At 41.8% G+C, this 24,653-nt stretch overlaps 1 protein-coding gene across 1 annotated transcript in view; it reads left to right on the forward strand.

Moving 5' to 3' along the window:
• Window positions 1–24,653, forward strand: part of LOC125453325 (protein diaphanous homolog 3-like) — a 507,084-nt gene that overhangs the window by 336,385 nt on the left and 146,046 nt on the right. Inside the window, exon 22 of the mRNA XM_059646411.1 lies at window positions 4,548–4,677. Within this exon, the coding sequence (XP_059502394.1) occupies window positions 4,548–4,677 (130 nt within the window). The remainder of the gene's footprint in view (window positions 1–4,547; window positions 4,678–24,653) is intronic.

Genomic DNA, 24,653 nt, shown 5'->3' on the forward strand with positions numbered 1-24,653 from the left:
GCAAAAACAGGCTCGTATTTATAAATGTATTGCTGTTTTACCTGTCATCATTTGTTTGATCGACAGTTATCATAACTATAGCTACAAGTTTCAATCTACACAGGCTACCCATCCTTAGTGCCACACTATCTTAGAGCCCAAAGCCCTATCATAGTGACCAAACCAATAGAAGACCTGACTGATGACCTCGGTGCATAGCCTGCAAAGTGCAGCTGCGAAGAGATGCAGTGCTGCCTTTGCCCCAGAAAGGGCAGCAATTGAGTTAACAAATGGATCTTTTAAATGTTTTCATTCATGGAAAGTCAGCATCATTGCCTCTGCCCGTTTGTAACTGCACTTGAAGAGCTTGGCAGTGATTGTCCTTCAATTGCTGCAATCCATCTGCTGCTAAAAGACCTACTTTGCTGTTAGAAAGGATTTGTCGGATTTTGACCTAGCAACAGTGACAAAATGGCAAGATATTTCCAATTTATAGCTGTGTGGCTTCTAGGAAAATTTGTGGGAGTTGATCTTCTCATGCATTTGTTGCTGTTTTCTTCGAAGTGTTAGAACTGTGGGTTTGGAAAGTGCTGTTGAAGTAGCTTTGGTCAGTTGCTGCAAAGCCTATTGCATTTGGTACACCTTGCTGCCACTGTACGTTGGTGGTGAAGGAAGTGAACGTTTAAGGTAGCAGAGAGGGTCAAGCAGATTGGCTTTGCTCGGGATGGCACTGAGCTTCGTGAGTGTTGTTGGAGCCAGATTCATCCGGGCAAGTGAAAGGTATATTGTCACATTCTTGACTTGAGAACTGTGGATTGTGAATAGACTAAGGGAAGGCAGGAGTTGAGTTATTCTCAGCAGAATTCTCAGCCTCTGACCTGCTCTTATATCCGTAGTATTTAGATGGCTAGTAGATTTCATTTTCGGATCAATGGTAAACCCTTGGGGTATTGATTGTGGCGTTTCAACAACGATAATGCCATTTAATAAGAAGGGGAAATGGTTAGATTCCTCCTTGTTGGCAGAGGTCATTGCCTGGCACTTGTATAGCATGAATAGTACTTGCCACTTACCAACTCAACCTGACTGTTATCCAGTTTTTCTTGCATATGGACATGGAATACTTCAGTGTCTGAAGAATCTTTAAAGATTCTGAACAATGAACAATCCCCATTTCTGTGTATCACAGCTGAAGATATTCTGGATACTGCCCAAATGAGTTATTGCAGTGATGTCCTGGGTCAGAGAGATTGACCTTAACAAGTATCTTCATTTGTGCTCAATATGACTGCAACCACTAGAAAGATTTCTCTTCATTCCTAATTGATTTCAGTTTTGATAAGTTTCCTTGATGCTATTCTCAGCCAAACATTACCTTGATAACAAGGGCTTTTACTCTCACCTCATCTTTGGAATTCAACTTTTTTATCCAGATTTGTACTAAGATTGTAACGAGATCAGAGGTTAAGTTGCCCTGGCAGAATCCAAGCTGAGATGAAGGAGTGAGTTATTGCTGAAAAAATGCTGTTTGATTCCACCTTCAAAGTCTCCTGCTGATGATTGAGAGTAGACCGATGGAGCTTTAATTGATTGCATTGAGGTTACCCTGGTTTTTGTGGTTAGATGCGTGGCCAATAATGGAGCACATATTTTCACTAGTATGGCTGGAATGTTGTAGGGATCTTTCAGCTTAACAGTATCTAGTGTCTTTAACTATTTCTTGATGTAACAAGGAGTGAATCAATTGTCAGCCATGATGCTGGAGACCTGTCAAAGAGATTGAAATGAATCATTCGGTTGATAGTTCTAGCTGCAGATGGTTGCAAATGCTTTCAGCATTTCACCATTTCAGACTGCTAAAGATGGGGTTTAATTCCCTGAACTGCTCAGGCGAATTATTTCAATAATCTCCAGAATAAGTGTGTTTGTAACTTGAGATTTTCAAGATTATTGTGGTTCGCAACACCCTACACTTCCCTTTGCAGGAAGCTATATACAGAAGGGAAGATCTAGGATTCAGATTGGCTCTTGACGAAGGAGAGTCAAAAAGCATAGACGGCTGCCTGGAAAGTAGCTTGAGGCCATGATCAGGGAGCCTCCAAAATGTCCACCTGCTTCCACAACCGAGGATTCCCCAGCTCCATTGTCGACACAGCCCTCAACCAAGTCCGACCCATCTCCCACACTTCCGCCCTCACCCCTTCGCTTTCCTACCACAACAGTGGTAGGGTTCCCTTTATCCTCACCTACCATCCCACCAACATCCACATCCAGAAGATCATCAGACGTCATTTTCACCATCTCCCAGGGAGATGCCACCACCAGACACTTATTCTCCTCCCCTCCCTTGTCTGCCTTCCACAGGGACTGTTCCCTCCAGGACACCCTGGTCCACACTTCTTTCACCCTCAACACCTCCCCACAGTCCTACTGTACCTTCCCCTATACCAGGCAAAGGTGCCATTTACCTCCTCCCTCCCCAGTACCCGAGAACCCAAGCTTATCTTCGAGGTGAAGCAGCACCTGGTCTTCCCAGAATCTAGAATACTGCATTCGCTGCTCACAACGTGGTCTCCTCTACATTGGGGAATCGAAGCATAGACTTGGTGACTGCTTTGCAGAACATCGACGCTCTGCTTGCAAAAAAGACCCTGAACTACCTGCTGCCTGCCACTTCAACACCTCATTTTCCGCTTAGAGACCTTACAGCCCACCGGACTCAATATTGAGTTCAATAATTTTAGGGCCTAAACTCTCCCATGTTCCTGTTCCCAACACCACACTCCAGGCCTTGTTACCACATAGCCTGCCATTACACACTCCCTGTTGTTGTTAGTCACTAACAGCCCCCATTAACAACTATTTACCCTCCCAGCCTGACCGTTATCAACTCCTTTGTCTGTCCAACTGTCTTTCTCTCTCTTTGGGCTCTATTCTATCGTTTACTCCCTACCCCACCCACCTCCCTATTTTCTGCATATAATCTGATGTTTTCCTAGCCATCATCAGTTCTGAGGAAGGATCACTGGACCAGAAATGGTCACACTGATTTTCCCTTCACAGATGCTGCCAGATGTGTTGAGCTTCTCCAGCAACTTTGTTTTTGTTTCTGATTTACAGCACCCAGAGTTCTTTCGGTTTTTATCAGATTAACTCTGTTAATGAATGAGGGAGAAGCTCAAAACACCTCATTACCCTATTTCCTATGTTCATATATCTCCTCTGATGAGGGGTTGGGAAAATGATATTAGCAAATTGGAAAGGAACTATGTGGACGTAATGACAGATGCCAGGACATATAATGATGCTGAAAGGCCTGTGGCAATCTTGTCACCACCAATTTTGAAGCTAAATGGTTTACTGTCTTATCTTGACGAAACTATTGGCTATTACCCTCTACCCTCTCTCATAGATGTATATTGAATTAGCTCATCATCACGTGAATATTTTGTAAAAACCCTCCTGCCCACAAGTGAATGTTATGCACACTCCCCCTTTGTCACTGAATTTCTGTTTCATAGCAAAAGGTTGAAGAATTCAAAAATGCTTAATTGGCTCATAGGTGCTTTTGGATGTGCTGTGTATAATGTACTATGTAAATTTAAATCTTCCCTTGTTTTTATATTGCAGATGAAAACAGTTGTAAAATTCTGGGATTGGCCATGGTAAATGAATAAAATAGCTGGATGAACTAAATACTCGAATAAAGCTAGCCTTCTGTCATGTGTGCTGGGGCCATAACTTAGAACATAATGGATGGGCACGTACGGTTGTAATATCACTGAACTAGGAATCAAGAACCCCAGGCTAACATTCTGGGGACATGGTTGGCAAGTGGTAAAATTTGAACTTGGCAAATATCCAGAATGAGAAGCTCCCTAACAGTGACCATGTAACCATTGATTGCCAGAAAAAATCCACCTGATTCACTGAACTTTTTTAGGAAAATAAATCTGCCTTTCTTGCCTGACCTGCCCCACATGTAATTCCAAAGCTGCAGTAATATGGTAAACGATTAAGTGGACCTTGTGCCATTAGTGATGGACAATAAATGTTGGCCTAGCTGTCTCATTTTCATCCCATGAACTAACAAAAAAAACTTACTAATTGACATTTGTCACCAAGCAATCTTTGCAAAGCTTTAGTCCTGATCCTGCATACATGGGAAGCACAATCATGAAGAGAATATTATTTTGTGTTTGATAATAATTAACTTATAGTTTATTGTAGTTGATGCACATAATGTAAAATCAAAGAAACAACAGAAAATGTGACCTGTAAACTAGTTTCCTTAATTGTTGTTTCGATAAAACCCAGAGCAAATGAGTGGTTCTGATTTCTAAATGAAAAATCTGAAGCAAATAGAAAAATTAATGACTGTTCAAATCTAAAATCAAGGCCTAAGAATTAATCTGGAGTTTATATTATATTGCTTTACTCAGATATTCACAATGAAAAGAAGCCAAAAATGAAGATGTTACTTTGATGAAATGATTAACTAATGAGAATCAAATGCCGCATTATTTAAGCATTCCCAAATTAAAATTATTTTTTCTTATATTCCACAGCTGAAAGATACCAAATCAGCAGATCAAAAGACCACATTTTTACATTTCCTGGCACAAATTTGTGAGGAGAAATATCCAGATCTTCTGAAGTTTCCAGATGAGCTGCAAAATGTGGACAAAGCAAGTAAAGGTAATGATGATATTTTACATTGTAACAGCACTTAAAGAATGTTACCAAAATAACGGAGTGTTAATTTCAAATGAAACGATGAATATGCATTTGGGCTGTAGAAATACGGGCAACAGCAATTTGGTATATCAGCTGCTCTTAAGCATTGGGCTACATCAGTATCGAAGCAGGTATAGAAGGCAGAAAATGCTAAAATACTCAGGCCTGACCGCATCTGTGGAGAGAGAAACAGTATTGGTCTTTTATCAGAACTAGGAAAGGTTAGAGATTTAAGAGGTAAATGAAAGCAGGAAAATAATAAAATGTGATGTGGATTCAAAAAAACCAGAAAAAAAATTATGTAGGACTTTTAGCATAAGGAGAAAGTCTCAAAACACTTCAAAAGAGAGTTCAGAAACAGTCATCATTAGAAGAACAACTAAATGGGGAACAGCCAATAGATCGGTATTTGGGAAACACACAAATCTCAGAAGGTTTAAGACTGGAGAAGATTCCTCATATATGAGGTATTACAACCAGACCATAGGTGAGGTTCCCAGGCAGATGTCAATCCAACATGGCAATGGCAAGGTCAGAAGCATCTGGCTCCTGAGCACAGAGCTCGGTCCCTCGTGGCTCACATGGCGGGTCCTGCCACATCCACTCGGCTTCATCATTGCCTTTCCAGCTTGGTAATGTTTGTTTACTTTTGGTTGTTCTGTTGCCTCCTCCCTGATGACTTCCTGTGGGAAGCTGGGGCTCCTTCTATCTCCATCCTTGCTTTATGTCCGGTAGTGGCATCTGAAGACGAGTAGGACCATACTGGTTGACCCGGAGCCAGGACCCTTTTGGCCCATTCGGAGCCAGGACCCTTTTGGCCCATTCGGAGCCGGGACCCTTTTGGCCCATTCGGAGCCAGGACCCTTTTGGCCCATTCGGAGCCGGGACCCTTTTGGCCCATTCGGAGCCACGGCCCTTTTGGCCCATTCGGAGCCAGGACCCTTTTGGCCGATTCGGAGCCAGGACCCTGTCAATCCATTCGGAGCCAGGACCCTGTCAGTCCATTCGGAGCCAGTACCCTTTCGGCCCATTCGGATCTAGTACCCTTTCGGCCCATTCGGAGCCAGGGTCCTTTTGGCCCATTCGGAGCCAGGGTCCTTTTGGCCCATTCGGAGCCAATGTCCTTTTGGCCCATTTGGAGCCAGGGTCCTTTTGGCCCATTCGGAGCCAGGGTTCTTTCTTTCGATTTAGGAGCCAGGGTTCTTTCTTTCGATTTAGGAGCCAGGGTCCTTTCTTTCGATTCGGAGCCAGTACCCTGTCGGTCCATTTGGTGCCAGAACCCTTTCGGTCCATTCGGAGCCAGAACCCTTTTTTTCGATTCGGAGCCAGGACCCTGTCGGTCCATTCGGAGCCAGGACCCTGTCAGTCCATTCGGGGCCAGTACCCTTTCGGCCCATTCGGAGCCAGTACCCTTTCGGCCCATTCGGAGCCTGGACCCATTCGAAGCCAGGGTCCTTTTGGCCCATTCGGAGCCAGGGTCCTTTTGGCCCATTCGGAGCCAGGGTCCTTTTGGCCCTTTCGGAGCCAGGGTTCTTTCTTTCGATTCAGAGCCAGGGTCCTTTCTTTCGATTTGGAGCCAGTACCCTTTTGGCCCATTCGGAGCCAGGACCCTTTTGGCCCATTCGGAGCCAGGACCCTTTTGGCCCATTCGGAGCCAGGACCCTTTTGGCCCATTCGGAGCCAGGACCCTTTCTGTCCATTTGGAGCCCGGACCTTTCTGTCCTTTCGGAGCCAGGACCCTTTCGGCCCATTCGGAGCCAGGACCCTTTCGGCCCATTCGGAGCCCGGACCTTTCTGTCCATTCGGAGCTAGGACCCTTTCGGCCCATTTGGAGCCAGGACCCTTTCGGCCCATTCGGAGCCTGGACCCTTTCGGCCCATTCGGAGCCAGGGTCCTTTTGGCCCATTTGGAGCCAGGGTCCTTTTGGCCCATTCGGAGCCAGGGTTCTTTCTTTCGATTCAGAGCCAGGGTCCTTTCTTTCGATTTGGAGCCAGTACCCTGTCGGTCCAATTGGAGCCAGTACTCTTTCGGCCCATTCGGAGCCAGGACCCTTTTGGCCCATTCGGAGCCAGGACCCTTTCTGTCCATTCGGAGCCAGTACCCTTTCGGCCCATTCGGAGCCCGGACCTTTCTGTCCATTCGGAGCCCGGACCCTTTCGGCCCATTCGGAGCCAGGACCCTTTCGGCCCATTCAGAGCCAGGACCCTTTCTGTCCATTCGGAGCCCGGACCTTTCTGTCCATTCGGAGCCAGTACCCTTTCGGCCCATTTGGAGCCTGGACCTTTCTCTCCATTCGGTGCTAGGACCCTTTCGGGCCATTTGTAGCCAGGACCCTTGCGGCCCATTTGGAGTCAGGGCCCTTTCTTTCGATTCAGAGCCAGGACCCTGTCAGTCCATTCGGAGCCAGGACACGCCAGTCGACCTGGAGCCAGGACCCCATCAGTCGAAGTACAGCTCTGAGGTTCTGCTTGTCGAAGCGACAGTGTCGGTGGCGGCAGGAAAAGAGTACATTGCCAGGACCCCATGGGGACAATGTCAGTCGGCAGTGACTGGAGGAGCCGAGCGGGTGAAGTCTATGGAGAGGAAAAGATGAAGTTTTGAAGCTGTTCCAGTTTTAGTAACCTCAATTTAATATTAATTTATTCAGTATTTTACCATTTATGCAATTTATTTAGTAATTCTGTAATCCAAGATGACACTGGAGCATGGTGACATTATCCACTTTTAACTGGACCTTGGTAAAAGTAACAATATATTAAATAAACCTAATTGCAAATCCAGAGTCAATAAATTGTGGCGCTGGAGGAACACAGCATGTAAGACAGCATCTGAGGAGCAGGGAAGTCATGTTTCAGGTCTGGAGCCTTCATCAGGGCTCAGATGAAGAGTCCTGTTACAAGGTCCAGACCCAAAATATTGATCGACCCTGACTTCCAGTATCTCCACTCGTTCTATCTTACAGTTCTAAATCCAGTACATTTCACTTCCGGATAGAATGGTTAATTAAAAAAATACTCTCCTGGTGGATATCTTTTTCCCAGACCAAATTAATGTAAGCTTTAAAAGCAGTCAATTTAGCAGGTCTTTTTTAAATTGACAAAAGGAGAGAGATTATTCGTCATCACCTAAGAAGAACAGCCAACACAACATATACAAACCAACTAGAAACCAGAGGTAAGATCAAAAAGGTAGCAGTTAAAAAAATGTTACATGGATCAATTTCTGTATTGTTCATGAAAAACGGATATTTGAAAGTTGCAAACACTGTATTGGAGATTACTGGTAGTATTGACATTGTTAGTTGAAATATTGGTTTCATGAATCACAGCTTTGTAGGCTGATTGAAGTTCTGCTCATCTGATTGATGTTTTAACTGGTTTACAGCACTATGAGTGAGAGGGTCTTGCTTTTGTCTGGCTGCCAACTTGCTGACATCAAGCACTCAAGCTAAGTGAGGGTCTTTACTTGCAACACAAGGATAACCAAGGGGACTGTTCTGAGGAAGGGTCACCGGACCCTAAATGTTAACATTTTTTTCCTTCACAGATGGTGCCAGGCCTGCGAGGCTTTTCCAGCAACTTTGTTTTTGTAACTAAGGGGAGAGTTGTTCTGCTGTGATCTTTATAAGCATCGTAATGTTTGAGCATGGGCTGGTACACATAAGAACGTTCAGTGCGACCAGTACATTCCTGTGGAGTTGTAAAAGGCCCATTGGCCCCTGTCCTTAGTCTCAGTTTGGGAGATAATCTGCAAGAGGCGGCTCACTGGTCCATCCCTGATTGTTTTTGTAGTCATAAAATATCACAGTTTAGTATGTTTTGGCTTGCTTCGTCTGTCCCACCCCCACCAATGTTGAAGGGCTGTTGCTTAAGGTTTGTTATATACCTGTAAGTGTGAAATTTTGTGGGTCTCTATCTGTTTAGGTAGTCACTTAATTTGCCACTTTTGGCTGTATAAGCCTTCCTTATAAAAAATACATTTTGGAAGTCCAAGTTAAAAATATCCACAGCACCTCAGGGTCTGACCTGTGGTCATGATAATGGAGGTACGACTGTAGGGGGATTTGAAATTAGTGATAAGAACTTTAAAATTAAGGTGCCTCTTAAATTGAGGGCGAATGTGAATCAACACAGCCAAGGTTCATGGATTTGGGAGTTACTACGCAGGCAGCAGAGTTTTGGATGACCGTAAGCCTCTGGATATGCGAATGGGGGAGGCTGACTAAGAGTGAATTGTCACAGTCAAACCCAGAGCTAGAAATGGTACAGGTGGGATTTGATTTGATTTTGATTGTATTGCCATGTGTACCGAAATACGATGAAAAGCTTTGTTTACGGTTCAGGCAGATCACAGCAATCAAAGGATATACAAATCAGAAAGACTTAGAGGCATACAGATTACATTGCAGGTTACATTGTTTGAGGCTAGAGTCTACTCATTAATCCGATAATGGCCGGAAAGAAGCTGTTCCTGAACCTGCTTGTGCGTGTTTTCACACTTCTGTATTTTCTGCCTGACAGAGGAGGTTGTACGGGGCCATTATCAGGTGCGATAGGTCTTTGATGAGGTTTGCCGCCTTTGTGCGGCAGCGGGCTATGTAAGTCAAGTCCATGGATGAAAGGTTGTTTTCCATGATGGTTTAAGCATACCTCCTTCTGTGGTTTCTTACTGTCCTGGGCAGAGCAGTTGTCATACCAGGCCATTATTGCTTCCAATGATGCATCTGTAGAAGTTGGTGAGGGACCTTATGGACATGCCAAATTTCCTGAGCAGCCTAAGGAAGGAGAGGCATTATTGTGTCTTCCCTAAGTAGAATGTAAATTATGATAATGGCAGTATTGGACCATGTCACAAAAATTGAGCTAGGCCATCTTAAGGATGGCTTAGATATTTAGTCGCAAATTTACCTCAGGGTCAAATGATGCCAAAGTTCTGAACAGTCTGGTTCAACCACAGGCAGTTTCTGATGAAAAGGATTGAGTTCATGACTGGAGAATGAAGTTTGCAATAGGAACTGATGACAATAGCTTCAATTTTGCCAATATTTGGTTAGATGGAGTAGCTTCTCTGGTACTAAATGGCTACTTGTCAGACTACAGGCAGTCTGACAAGTTAGAGACAGTGCAGAAGATAAAGGAGGTAGTAGTGTGGTAATGCTAGATGTTATGACAGCAATTTGGTTGAATACAGTTGGCTTTGAACTGGTTTCTGAAATAGTCTAGAATTTAATCAAATGTATCAAACAGCTCCAAATTGTTGAAAAAGAATAAAACAAACCAGCCAACATGAGCTGAAGTTCCAGAAATGACAAGAGTAAAACCAGCAATGTGTACCCTGTGAAGTCTATCTCTCAACAGGCATGATTTTGATCTGAACTAAAGTTTCCTGTGTGTCCCCGTAACATTTGGATCTCTTGTCTTATGATCCTCGCTAATGTTTTTACTGGACAAGTGAGATCCCTGACTGAAATCTGGCTTATTAGACCATATTGTGTTGTGTTTCCATTTAATAAGGTTGTCTTTCACAGAAACATGAACATGCAATACTGTAAAGTTATTTTTAATAATAGAACAGAAGTTTATTTCATAAAAGTAATGAAGATAACGTAGAATTTCCAAACTATTTACAAATAATACAATTTTAAAGTTTTTGAAACGCATAGTAAAATACAATCCCATTTTCCCTGTTAGCATCCCTTTACAATACTTAGACACCAAAGAGAATTCCTTCTGGACTCAGTCTTGATTTAGATTTGAATTCCTGGTCTTGAGAGGTTTGTAGCCTCATTCTTGAATAGTGACACAACTGAGTCTTGACTTTCTCAGTTTCAAATAACTCCTTCAGGGCTCTAATCTAGATCTAGATTAGATCAGATCTAGAAATGTCAAACTATCTTCCTTGTGTTGAGGTATCCTTTATCTTAACAGTATTAAACTAGCTGCTTTCATCAGGATATGTTTATCAACTGTGAATGGATCAGATCAAAGCTCTGCAATCTTCCACATTTAGTTGTAAGTAGTTGTGGACACATCTAACTTTCTTGTAGACCCTCCAAAGAGGAAATGACATTTGCTCATAGTAGGATCCTACTCATGAGGTCTTTTCATTTGGGAAACTGTTATGCCATACTTGCTGCAGAAGACCATAAGACATTGGAGTGGAAGTAAGGCCATTCGGCCCATCGAGTCCACTCGCCATTTAATCATGGCTGATGGACATTTCAACTCTACTTACCTGCACTCTCCCCGTAGCCCTTAATTCCTTTTGGTATGATTCTGACTAACCAATAAATACTGTTACTCTTGCCGTCTGCCATTGAAATAATGGAAAGAATTACAGATTGACAACCTATTTGGCTGCATTTGTACAAGCTTCTATGGCCATCTAATCCTGAGCTGAGTTGTGGATTAAACTCACATTTCCTGACACAGATGTAGAGATGCTCTCAGTGTGCCACAGGGAGTTCCTAAAGGACAAGTGAACAGTTTATGAGACTAGAAAGCCTGGAGGCTGCCCCAATTTCTAACCTCAGTGAATCCAGAGCACAATAAATTTCTCCGAAGAGATAGTACTAAAGCATTCGCATCATCTTCAACTAGAGTTGGCAAATAGATGATTCACCTTGGCTTTCTCATGTGCTTTCCACCATCATGGATGTTCTTTAGTGTTCTGCAATATAATTCACTTCACATGATAGAAAGAAATGGAAAAAGGAATTAAATGCTGTGAAGGCTATAGGCCCTCACAACATTTCAGCTGATGTGCTGTAGACTTACGTTCCAGAACTTGCTGCATACACTCCATGCCGTTCCTAGTACAGCTACAAAACTGGCATTAACCTGACAGTGTGAAAAATTGCATATATCTGTCCTTTCCACAAAATGGGAACTAATGCAGTCCATTCAATTGCCATTTCATCAGTCACCTTTTAGTTATCCGCAAGTAATTAATGATACTGATAAAATGTAATCATTTATCGTAAAGGGTATTGAATGCAAAAGTGGGAAGGCTATGCTCCAGTTGTACAGAGCACCAGCAAGACTGTATCTGGAGTACTGTGCACAACATTGGTCACCTTCTTAAAGGAAGGATGTAAATACAATACAGTCTGCTTAGAGAAGATTTACGAGTCTTAATAAACAGAATAAAAGGATTGTCTTAGGAGGAAGGTTTTGACAAGCCAGGCTTGTATATACAGGAGTTCAGAAGAGTAAGAAGTGACTTGATTGAAACATATAAGATCATGAGGACTTTTGACAGGATGCATTTGGAAAGATAGAGAGAATGTAGGATTAGAGGCCACTATTTAAAAAATCAGGAGTTGCTCATTTAAAATAGGATTGAGGCAAAAAAGCTTTGTCTCAGAGGGTCATAAACTTTTCCTATAATGGTGGTGGAAGCAGAGCCCTGGAATGTTTTAAGGCCGAGATAGGTAGAATCTTGTTTGTCAAAGGGGTTAAAGGTTATGTGGTAGCGTGGGATTGTGGATTTGAGGTTACAGTCAGATCCACTGTGATGTTATTGAATGGCCTACTCCCACTCCTAATTCAGATGTTTGTACTTATTAGGACGTCAAAGAACCAGAGTAATATTCAAATCAATGGGAATATTAAAGCTAGGGACATAGGAGATAGGAGTAGGAGTAGGCCATTTGACTCTTTGAGCCTGCTCTGCCATTCAATATGATCATGGCTGATCATTGAGCTCAAAACCCTAATCCAGCCCTAAACCCCACCTCCTCCATATTCTTTGATCCCTTTAGCTACAAGGGCTGTATCTACATCCTTCTTGAAAATGCAGTGTTTTCGCCTCAACCACTTACTGTTGTAGCGAATTCCACAGGCACACCACTCTCTGGGTGAAAAAATTTCTCCTCATCTTTGGCCTAAAGGTTCATGCCAAAGCCATAGATACATCAATGGAGAAAGTTTGTGGTTGTCAGAGGCCAGGGCGGCACTGGAGGCTGTCAAAACAGTGTCATGGTCCAACTATCTTTTGTAGCTAAATAAAAACCAAAAGAACTGGGGATGCTGTAAATCAGAAACAAGCCAAGTTGCTGGTAAAGCTCAGCAGGTCTGGCAGCATCTGTGAAGAAAAAAATCAGAGATAACGTTTGGGGTCCGGTGACCTTTCATTTCTTTTGAAGCTTTCATTGAAAGGTTAGGATGTTTGCAGCTCATTTCACAATATTCAAATTAATTCCCAATTCACCAGATAATACAGCCGTCTGTGCCCACATACACCAAGGCTTGAACAGCATTCAGAAATAGACAGACACGTGGCATGAATATTACTTTCACTGAAATGATGGAAATGAAGTAATCTACCCATTACTATTTCATTATTGCTGGTGAATCCTCCTCCATAAACATGCTGTATTCTCACTGACCAGAAACAAAGATGAAAGGTTTCTAGTATGTGACAGTTTGCTGACACTTGTGTCTGAGAAATCCGCCATTTTAAATGTCTGTTCTGACTTTCCTAACAGGGCCTAAAAAAGAGCCTGCTGTGAATTTCAGGTGGTGGATGGAGTATTGATCAAATGACTGATTGTTCTGGATGAGGTTGAGCCTCATGAATAGCATCAGAAGTGCATTCATCCAGGCAAAGGGTTTAATCACACTCCTGACTTGTGATTTATGGATGGTGCAAAGGCTTTGAAAATTCTGTTATTGTAGACTTGGAAGAAACAGAAGTTTCTCCAGCCTCAGATTCTGACTGCCCTGGGCTCGCAACTCTTCCAGAGGCAAAATCTGTGACAGTCCGAACAGTCATGGGTTAGAGGAGAAACTAAGGCAGCCCGAATACCAAGATGTAGAGTTTCTACTCACTTCCATCTTTCTCCATCCTCTTTACTCTCTGACCTTCTCTCCACACTTTTTCTTCTATCTTTTTTCCCTACTTCTTTCTTCCCCTCTTTCTTTTCTCCACCTCTCTTCCTACCACCCCCACCCCCCACCCCCTCACTTGCCACAACTTCCCTCAAGTGACAGTGTCTTTGGAACCTTGTACTGCAGTATGTATGTAATTTCTTCTCCACAAAAAAAATCAGAACATTTTGTCTTTGGCTTCTGTCATCTCTGCAGAAACTTAGTTGGACCTAGAACAAAACCAGGATCAAATCAGGGGCAAGAAATTCTGCCAGCAGAATCTCCAAAGCCTCCCCACTATCTACAATGCACAAACTAGGACTGTGATAAATCCACTTGCCTTGATGAATGCAGCCCCAATACTATTTATGAAAGTCAACGCAATCCAGGACAACAAAGTGTGGAGCTGGATGAACACAGCGGGCCAAGCAGCATCTCAGGAGCACAAAAGCTGATGTTTCGGGCCTAGCCCTTCATCAGAGACCCCACAACAATCCAGGACAGTCCACTTGATTGATGCTCCATACATCACCTTAAATGTTAAGTTGCTTCATCACCAGCACGCTTTTACAACATTATGCCCCATTTCCAAGATGCAGTGCAGCAAAACTGCAGCTTCTGGTTCCAGAAGGGCAAAGGCAAACAAATGTTGGTGCCCTATTAAGATGCGCATCATTTCGATTTGAATATCACTGTACCTTCATTGTCACTGTGACGAAAGCCTAGAGTTTGCTTCCTTTAAGTTTTCTGGGTGTACCAACATCATATGAACTACAGCAATTCAAGATAGGGGTTCAGGACCATTATCTCCATGGTGATTTAGGATTGCAATAAATGCTGGTACAATCTTTACATCTTGTGGTGGAATAAAAGTAAAAAGAAATGTGCTTTGGAGTGCTACCACCCATGGAATCCTCTGGAGATCACAAACTACTTCACCATTATTTCTCAGTTGGATCAAAATCTTAAAACACCACACTTCACAATCCTTCACTCCACAAATTGCAGCAGTCTGAGAGGATTCCTACCCACAACCTTCACAAAGGCAATTGAGGATCGGCAATGAATCCAAGTCTTAAGAGTGATGTACATATCCTACAAACTAATTTTTAGAAAGTAGCAGTTGGTGCTGTAAATAGCTGAACCATCTTCACCCTTTCCTTCAATTACCCACCCTCCATTATAAGTTCAGAAGTGGGGATGCTCGCTGATGATTCTACAATGTTCCTCAACATTTGCAACTCCTCAGATACCGAACCATCCCATGTCCAAATGTAGCAAGACCTGGATAGGATATAGCCTTTGGCTGACTTGTGGCCAGAAGCATTTGTGCTGCACAAATGCAAGGGTGTGACTATCTCCAGCAAGTGAGAATTTAACCTTCACCCCTTGACATTCAATGCATTACCTCTGCTGAAACCCCACTATAACCAGAAACTGAACTGGACTAGCCATATTATCACTGTGGTTACAAGACCAGGTCAGAGGTTAGGAATCCAGTGGTGAGTAACTCATCTCCTGACTCCGCAGAGCCTACCCAGTATGTACAAGGTGCAAGTCAGGAGTGTGATGGAATCCTCCCCACTTGCCTGGATGAGCTCAGCACCAACAACACTCAAGAAGCTTGACACCATCCAGGACAAAGCAACCCGCTTGATTGGCACCACATTCACTGTCTCCACCTCCGACACTCAGTCACAGCAGTGTGTACTATCTACAAGATGCACTGCAGAAATTCACCAAAGATCCTTAGACAGCACAACCACTTCCTTCTAGAAGGACAAGAGCAGCAGATACATCGGAGCACCACCATATGTAAGTTCCTCTCTGAGCCACTTACCACCCTGATTGAGGAATATAATATTGTTCCTTTGATATTTCTGTCTCAAAATTCTGGAGCTAACCCCTCACCTCTTCAAATAGAGAGGTGGGTGTAGCTCGCTTGATTGGCACCACATCCGCAAATATTCACTCCCACCATCATTGAGACACAGTAACACCAGTGTGTATGATCTACAAGATGCACTGCAGTAATTCATAAGGCACTTCAGATTGCATCTTTCAAACCCATGATCACTATCACATAGCAGGTCAAGGGTGGCAGTTACATGGAAACATCACTGCCTGTAAATTCCTCACCAAGCAATCACCAGCCTGATTTAGAATTAGGATTAGAATTAGGTTTATCGTCATTTATATTCATGTGAGTGCAATGAAAATTTTACAAAGTCACCATTTATGGCACCACCTTCGGTACAAAGGTACTGAGGTACAGAATCTTAGAAATAAAATAGAAAAAAAAAGTTCAGCATTACAATCCTTCGCATGTCTTAGGTAAAGGGTACCTATGTACAAAATCTTAGGAATAAATCAGAAAAATGCAGAAATAAAAAGTTCAGCATTACAGTCCTTCAAGCAGATCAAGGAGGGCCTCACTTGCCATCCACGCCAACCTCACCTCCAGTCCATGCTGAGAGCAGTAGGCCTGTGTGTGTGAGGTAGCAGAGAGAGGATAGTGGCACTTACCATTGCAGAGTGCAGATAATCATTAGCCTTCTTTCTGCCCTGCTGTGCATTTTCATTTAACCCTGAATGCAGCATTGACATGGCAGCAAACTCAGTCCAGGCCGGCTCAATCTGGTTGCGTGGCTTCCTGTGCCAATTTGCAGAATAAATCACAGCTCTCCTGTCTACCAACATGGTAACTAGCATCTCCAGGAACTTTTTGATGAAGTGAGAAGCTTAGAGTGCTTTTTCAGGCCACATGGTGTGTGATGATGATGTAGTACCAGTGCACACAGTGGTTCCTACCTTGCGGCATTTGAAGTGATGTGGAGCTCGGCTTTAAATATAGTGAAGATACCATCAGTGCCTGAAGCCCTAATAACTTCTCCAGCCTTGTGATTCCACAAGAGGGACATCACAAACATCAAGTGCAAAGATAATTATGCAAAGAATGGACAATTTTGTGTGGAAAAAAAACAGTCTAAGCTGTGGAGGAGTGGGCACCATGAATTTCCCTTGGAAAAAACACTTCAACTCAAAGCGAAAAATTTCAGTCCGTTAATCCTGATGCATATGTCAAACATTTTGTTGTTATTATAATTTGGTTTCTGGATATTCTCCTAGTCTCTCCTTTAGACAGGAATCGAATAATTTTCATCCTTCATCACTGTTAAGCTGACTGGGTTATGAAAGATGTGGAATACAGTCGCAAGGATTGGGAAATCTGGAAGCATCTTTTGATATAGGGATTGCCCATTCCCACTGGAATTTCTTGTGAGCGCACAAGTGAGACACAGATCTGATGTCATTTGGTTCCATGCTTATTTATTCACTTGAAGGTGTAATAATCTATTATGTTCGATAACTAGTAAGTATCCTCCATGTTCAGTGGATATTTGTATTGGTGCTGAATGCATGGCCATGCATTCTAATGTTACATGACCATCAATCAACCGGATTAAAGTGCAGTTTAGTTCAAACTGTTGTTCTTAATATTAATCAGAAATTGAACCTTCAACAATATTTTGCCAGAAAGTTCCATACATCTTGGCAATGTTAGGTCCATTGCACTCTCTGCAGAAACCTGTATTCTTGTGTTTGACCCTGAGTTGTTTTAATTCTTTAAATAGATGGAGGCACCACTGGCTAGGCTAACATATATTACCTCAACCGTAATTGCTCAGGAAGAAGTATGGGTGAGCCACATCCTTGAACCATTGCCGTCAATGTGATTTAGGTACACCCACAGGTGTAAGGAAGAGAGTTCCAGGCTTTTTACCCAACTACAGCGAAGCGGCTATGATATGGTTCCATGTCAGATGGTGTGTGGTTTGGAGGAGAATGTCTTGGTGCTGGTGTTGCTAATCTTGACCTTTTATGTGGCAGAGGTCATGAGTTTTCAAGAAGCCTTCGTGATTTGCTGTTGTGCATCTTGTAGATGATACACACTGCTGCCACTATGCATGAGTGGTGGAGGAGTTGAATGTTGGAACTGGTGGATAGGGTGCCACTGAAGCAGGCTGCTATGTCCTGCAAGATGTTTATTCTTCTATTCGTCCAGGCAAATGTAGAACATTCCATCACACACCTGACTTGTGCTTTGTGAATGGATGGTTCAGATTTGGAAAGTCAGAAGGTGAGTTAATCACCACAAAGCTCTTAGTTTCTGCCCAGCAACGGTATGGTTGTCTAATTCAGTTTCTGGTCAACTGTAATTCTGGTGTGAAATCTAGTGATGGTAATGCCACAAAGTACTAAGAAATGTGGTTAAATTTGCTTTTGATGCATATGGCCATTGCTTGGCATTTTTGAACCAAATTCTACTGATTAGGTCAAGCCTCGATGTTGTCCGTGTCTATGGGCGCAGCCTGCTTCAGAATTTGAGGAGTCACAAATGGTGCTGAACACTGCAATCATCCTTTGTACTAAGTTGTATTCTAACCCTTGGAGAGTTTTCCCCCAATTCTGACTGACTGCAGTTTTTCTAGGGCTACTTGATGCTACAGTTGGTCACTTTGTCAATTTATTGATGATTAGGCAGCAGTTTTTCAAAATTGGATTTGTCTTTTTATTTGTGCTGGATATATTTGTCTTTTTATTTGTGCTGGATATAGGCGGGAAATCTTGCACATTGTCTGGTAGAAGTTCAGTCTATTATCAGACTTTCGAATGGATCTCTTTAATGTTAATATTGATGTCTCTCTGCACCTTCTTGACAGCTGTCACATTGTATCCTGCACTCTGTTCTGTTACCCGATGCACTTGAATAGTGCAATCTGCCTTTAAAGCACGCAAGACAACACTTTTCACTGTACCTCGGTTCATGTGATGGTAATAAATCAAATCAAGTCAAATCTTCAGTGCTATTACTGCAATGTGTCTGGGCCCATTGCCTTTGCAGGATCCAGAGCCTTCATCTGTTGCTTTTATCTTGTCGAGTGAATCGAATTAACTGTAGACTGACACCTGTGATGCTGTTCAAGATACAGAGATGGATTATCCACTCAACACTTCTGGCTGAGAATGGTTACAAGTTCATCAACTTTGTGTTTTACACTGATGTGCTGGACTTCACATGCTGGGAAAATTTGTGGACTCATCCCTTCCAGTTAGTCATTTAATTGTCATGTAATCACCAAATTGTTATGATGCAGAGTGAGGCCTATTTTGAATACGTTGCCTCTCTGAGCATTTTAACTTTGTGGTGTTCGCCTGTCTACTGCACAGTCTTTCTATTTAAATAACCATTCAATTTTATCTTGAATGCCTCGATTGAACCTGTCTCCACCACACTCCCAAGTAGTCCTTTCTGTCGCCTAACTACTGGCTGCGTGAAAAAGTTTTTATCATGCCACATTTGTCCACCACCATTCATGACTAAATGTGGCAAGGCTGCAGAGCTTAGGTTTGATCTGTTGGTTGTGGTCTATTTTAGCTGTATTATGTGCTGCATACAGGTAACCTTGGATGAATGTGGTATTTCTCCTTTTGATCTTTCATAGAGTTTAACAGAGTATTGCTGCTGCTATCATCTCCTCTCTGTCCTAGCATTTGTTAAAACATTACCTAGCCACTAAGCTCTTTTCTCTGAATTTGTAGTTGCTTTTACTCCAAATTAAGCTCATTTCACTATTGTAACGCCACTCTGGCCCTGCTGATGAATGGCACCACCTTCAATAGTATAGACTAGAGGGAAAGCCAGTCATTATTTCCCTGCAAATCCACCTTTCAGTGGCCTCATGCTTGAATAATTTTGCCTGAAGAAGCAGTGAAACAGCACTGATCTTTGAATTGTTGACTGAAGTTCATGTTTTTATTGAATTTAGATTATAATTGTATAATAGCCGCTGTTCCCTTTAGAATTTAATTTCTGCGTAAAGCCTGCTTCTTTCCATGTGTGGTCTCTTTAAACATGTTTGCTGTTCAGTTCATACATGCTGTTTATCACAGAACAGGGTCACGTTCAGGCTGCTATGTAGTCACATATCCACACAGTTTAGCAGGGTCTTTGTTAAGCACCCGTTCAACTCACTAACTCCTCATTGTTATTTCAGTTACCCCACCTTTGCTAACTTTCTCAAATTCTTTTAATTAGTATCTTTCCCGTACTGATTCCATATGCAGCCACTTTAGGTTTATGAACCTCCATCTCCATTTGTTTATGTTTTCTCAGTTCAATTCTTATTTTTGGCTATCACATTCTCTTCCAGTCCACATTCCTGTTGCCTTCATTCCTCCTCTTTCCGCTGCGGTGACTGTGAACCCCATCTCTTAACCTCACCTGATGTCTTTCCCCTCCCCTGACCCCTATCCCCCTCCCTAACCTCTTTCTCCCCTCCCTGACTTCCCTTTCTCTCCTCCCTGACTTCTGTTTCTCTCTCTGTCCCCTGAAACCACACAGCTCTGCATCCACCTACCTGTATCATTTGAACATTTTTATCTTCCAAGTTCCATTCTTGTACCTCCCATCCAAATGACCCCTGCCCTATGACACCCCCACTGTCCTTTACTTTCCTCACTATCACATCTCCTTCTTCTTCCCTATTTCCTCTGGATTTCCCTCTTTGCCCTATTCTATCTACTCTGTCTTTCCTTTCTGCTTCCTGATCCCCTTCCTCACCTCTCTTTCTTCCCCTCTTTAATGTAGATGTGCGCAATAGTACAGCCATTTCCTTAACTCTCAAACTCCGAGACCTAAGAAAATCCAAAGTCTTCCCCCTCTCTCACGCATTGCTCTGCCATCTTCCTGTACTGGCCTAAAGACTCTTTCTCACTCCTGAACTTTGCAGTTCCACTTCAACCTTGCTTCAATTTTCCATCGCCTGATCCTAATTGATTGAACAACCTGAATGCAACAGCACATGAAATTGACAAGCAAACCTGTAAAATCTCCTCCTCCATTTCACAGTAATGCTAATGGGAGCTTTCGATCTACTTGAATTTTGTGTGCCTAAGCCTACGTGATAGGAAAAACAAACTTACATTGCAATTATAACCCTTTCACTTGCAATAAAGATATCTTTTGACTAATTTAAACTGACTGGCCAGAGAATGCATGCTGGGTTTTCAGTGATATCCTATTGCTGCAGGAAACACTCCAGGCAAAATCACAACTGAATAAAAACCTGCCAAAATCCATCATTTTCACTTCATCTAAAAGTTTACTCCAAATAATATTGCTAAAGAAAGTACATTCTTTAGAAATGTGACTAAATAAAATAGAATATTGTTTTTGTCTTGGATCGGGGTATTCTGGAGTAACAAACTAAATTTTTTTGTTTGCTGTTTCATTTAATTTACTTGATTTATAATTTAGTTAGTTCATGTTAATTCACATTGCTAAGTCTTTTACTGTTCTGTTGCTCTGTCCACCAAAACCATTCTTCCTACTGCTCTTGAACACATTCCCACATTATTTATACATGATCACATTATCTAGCTACATGTGTATTGTAATTACAAATACAGACATGACCACTTGTCTGACATACATTCCTGCTTCTGAAATTCACATTCATGTTTTATTAAAAAATAACAATAGCTATGCCAAATGAGTCAGGCCAAGTTTTATTCTTTTAGTCAGATCGATGTATGGGATGATATGCATTTTCGCTTAATGATCGTATGAATGAACAAATTACAGAAACACACAATTGTTATGGCACAGAGGAGGCCATGCAGACTATTATGTATGCACTGGCTGTAAAAAGTGAACAGCTCCTTTCGTGCCATTCGCATGCTTTCTCATCATACCGTTGCACAATGTTCCCTTTCCAATAATGTCTAATTCCCTTTTGAATGCCTTGTTTGAACCTGCTTCCAGTCCTGTCTCTGGCTGTGCTTTCTGTCCTGTGATTGCATAATGCATGAAAAAGTATTTCTTCTTATCATTTTGGGTTTTTTCCATCAATTAATTTGAATCTATACCCTTGCATGCTCACTTCTCAGAAATGGGAACATTTCCTTCCTACCTATTCTGTCCAGACCTCTCTTGGCTTTGTCAGTGTGCCCAAGTAAATTGTTCCCGCCTTTCCAAACTGTTTTCATAACTGAAATTCACCATCCCTGAAGTATTCTTATAAACTGCTTCTGCACTCTCTCAAATACCTTCATATCCCTCCTATCATCCAGTGCCCAGAACTGGACACAAAACTCCAGCTAAATAAAAATTGAAATAGTTGTGTATGCTGTAAACCAGGAACAAAAACAAAGTTGCTGGAAAAGCTCACCAGGTCTGGCAGCATCTGTGAAGGATAAAACAGAGTTAACGTTTCGGGTCCGGTGACCGTTCCTCAGAAGGTTCTTGGCCTTACTTCCCACTGTGATTAACCATAATATCTAGTGTGCCAGCACCTTGACTACAGCAGCAATTGTGAGATACTGTCTTATCCTTCACAGATATCCTTCATTGCCTACAACAACAATGCCCAGATTTCTTCTTGCCTATCACACCATAGTACCAAATCAGTCAGTCAACCTCGAGCAACAGTACAGCACCTCACAGTTGCTGTTGTAGTCATGGTGCTGGCAGACTAGATATTCTGGTTAACTGCAGCGGGAAGTAAGGCCAACCAAGGCTAATGATCACTGGTAGAATGTAAACATCATATCAACTATTTCACAGTTATGATACTTGCTTTGGTTTTACAGCAGTTCCAGTTAAGTGAAAAGATTGAGTAAGTTGAACGACAAATAGTGCTTTCCATAAATAAGCAGAATTCCATCAACTAGAATGTTTTGGAGACAATAATCTGAGATGTTAGACTACAGAGCAGCTTCCTATCAGGTGCAAAAATATACATATGAATTATCTAATCTCTACAGCAAACTTTTATGAATTCTTTTTAACAATAATTCAATAGTTTCAGTTTCCTTGACAAGGATGAAAACATTGTTCCAGCAAGATCTGTTGTACTGTAGGGTGCATTAATCTGCACACATCAACAGGGGGAACTGTACACTGCAACCAAGACTTATCATGCAATATTGTTTTATTAGTAACAATGGGAAAGAGTATCAATAAAACCCAACTCTGTAAAACAGCTTATTGTCATAAAATTATACAAATATACTGTTTACCAAATTTAATGTACCGACACAGGCCATTCAAAACATTTTGAATGAAATTGGACATCTGTTAGAAACTTCAGTAACCTTTACTTCTGTTAAGATCTTAGAAATGTGATAACAGACTGACCTAAACAGGTAAATCTTAAGCTGACACTGGCTTCAATTCTTGCCAGTTCCAAAATTGGACATTTGGCCGCATGCCGTCAAAGTTAGTTTAAACTACTTGTAATATTCTGTAAGAAAACTTGTCATTTGACATGAAAATCTTGCTTCTAAGAATGTCTATGAGTTAATATCTTGATGCTGTTTAATCACAGTGCATTTAATAGTCAGTGGAGAAAATGAAGACATCCACAACAGATCAAGAGAGCATATAGAAATGGGGCATTGCAGTTTGTTATACCTGGGAGACAGTTTATATTTGTAAGTCCTGCAAGTCAGAATTTGATTGGAATGTAGTAAAAGTACCCTTAAATAGCAAGAGCAAGAATGCAAGATAAAGTTACAACAATATTTTAAATTTATTAAAAACTGAGATCGCACACATTAATATAAAATAACTGCTCAGTAAAATAGTGCAGTAAGCAGAAAGAGGCCTCTTCACAAAAGAAAGCTATAACTTATTGTAATTTATGCAGTTCTCTCAGAGACACAGGGTTAAATTTTAACAAGCTACCTAATGTAAATTGGTCTGTAGAAGCCCAGAAATTATTTCATAACTTTTCTAAGCAAGCAGCACACTGGGACGCTGAAACAACGTCAGTTTCAGGCAGTGGTTTATTTTATATGCAATTTGGTGTTCTAAGCTAATAAATCCTAGCCTTTAAAATAGACCATCCATTCATCAGACAGTTAGATAACTTATTGCACGGGTCAACATTTAGTCTATGGTTTCAGCATTTTATTCACAGAGCCAGCTTCAATAAGGAGAAACATTACATTTTTATTACTGGGCTTAATGGCAAGAGAGCACTGTGAACGCAACTTTGTACGCATGTAAAGAGCTATATTTCCCAGCCAGTTGTTAGAATAGCCTACTTCCTATGCATAAGAAAACACACCAAAAAAGAAATTTGCGTTCTTTTTTCTAGGTGGTCTGGTGAGCCAGCATGCAATTGATAAACTTTTGTTACAACTTTAAAGCCATTTTTCAGAGAGAGTTCCCACTATATTAGTATCATACCTTTACCAACTTGACTCCTGAGTTTTAGAGATAATGGGAACTGCAGATGCTGGAGAATTCCAAGATAATAGAATGTGAGGCTGGATGAACACAGCAGGCCAAGAGCGTCTCAGGAGCACAAAAGCTGATGAAGGGTCTAGGCCCGAAACGTCAGCTTTTGTGCTCCTGAGATGCTCTTGGCCTGCTGTGTTCATCCAGCCTCACATTCTATTATCCTGACTCCTGAGTTTTACTGTCCATGTTTCTGCAGCTCACACCCAAAACAACTGAAACAACATTGCATCTGCAGAAATTTTAATATAGCTGTACCTGTATTAGATTTTCAAAAGAAAACAAAATTGATTTTTTTTCCATAGATATGGTATTAGTTGTTTTTTTTTTAGTGTGAATCCCATTACATTTTAGCTGTCCTTGGCACAAGGACTATCAAATTAAACTTGCTTAGTGTTTGATGTGATAGTAAGAAATGATAACTGATAACCTGAAACTATCATGTTGTGATACTCACATTTATTCATAACATATGAATGAGAAATGATTGATATAGTACTGAAGAATTCAATAAACTTTTATTGTAGAACCTATTCTCTACAAATGTACACTAGGATTACAAACACTTGCATGTCTGGGTCAAGCTCAGCAATTCGGATGTATTGTAGCATTACTTCCCTCCCAATGTCATTCTGGAAGAGGATAAAGCTCAGTAAGATGAAAACTGTGACCTTTATACCACTAGGTCACATGTCGCAATGGTATCACAAGTATGTTTCTTAAAGATATATAACAACGTGTGCTGCAAGGCGTAATAA

This window comes from Stegostoma tigrinum, chromosome 6, assembly GCF_030684315.1.
Source record: "Stegostoma tigrinum isolate sSteTig4 chromosome 6, sSteTig4.hap1, whole genome shotgun sequence".
In the NCBI taxonomy this organism is placed as follows: domain Eukaryota; kingdom Metazoa; phylum Chordata; class Chondrichthyes; order Orectolobiformes; family Stegostomatidae; genus Stegostoma; species Stegostoma tigrinum.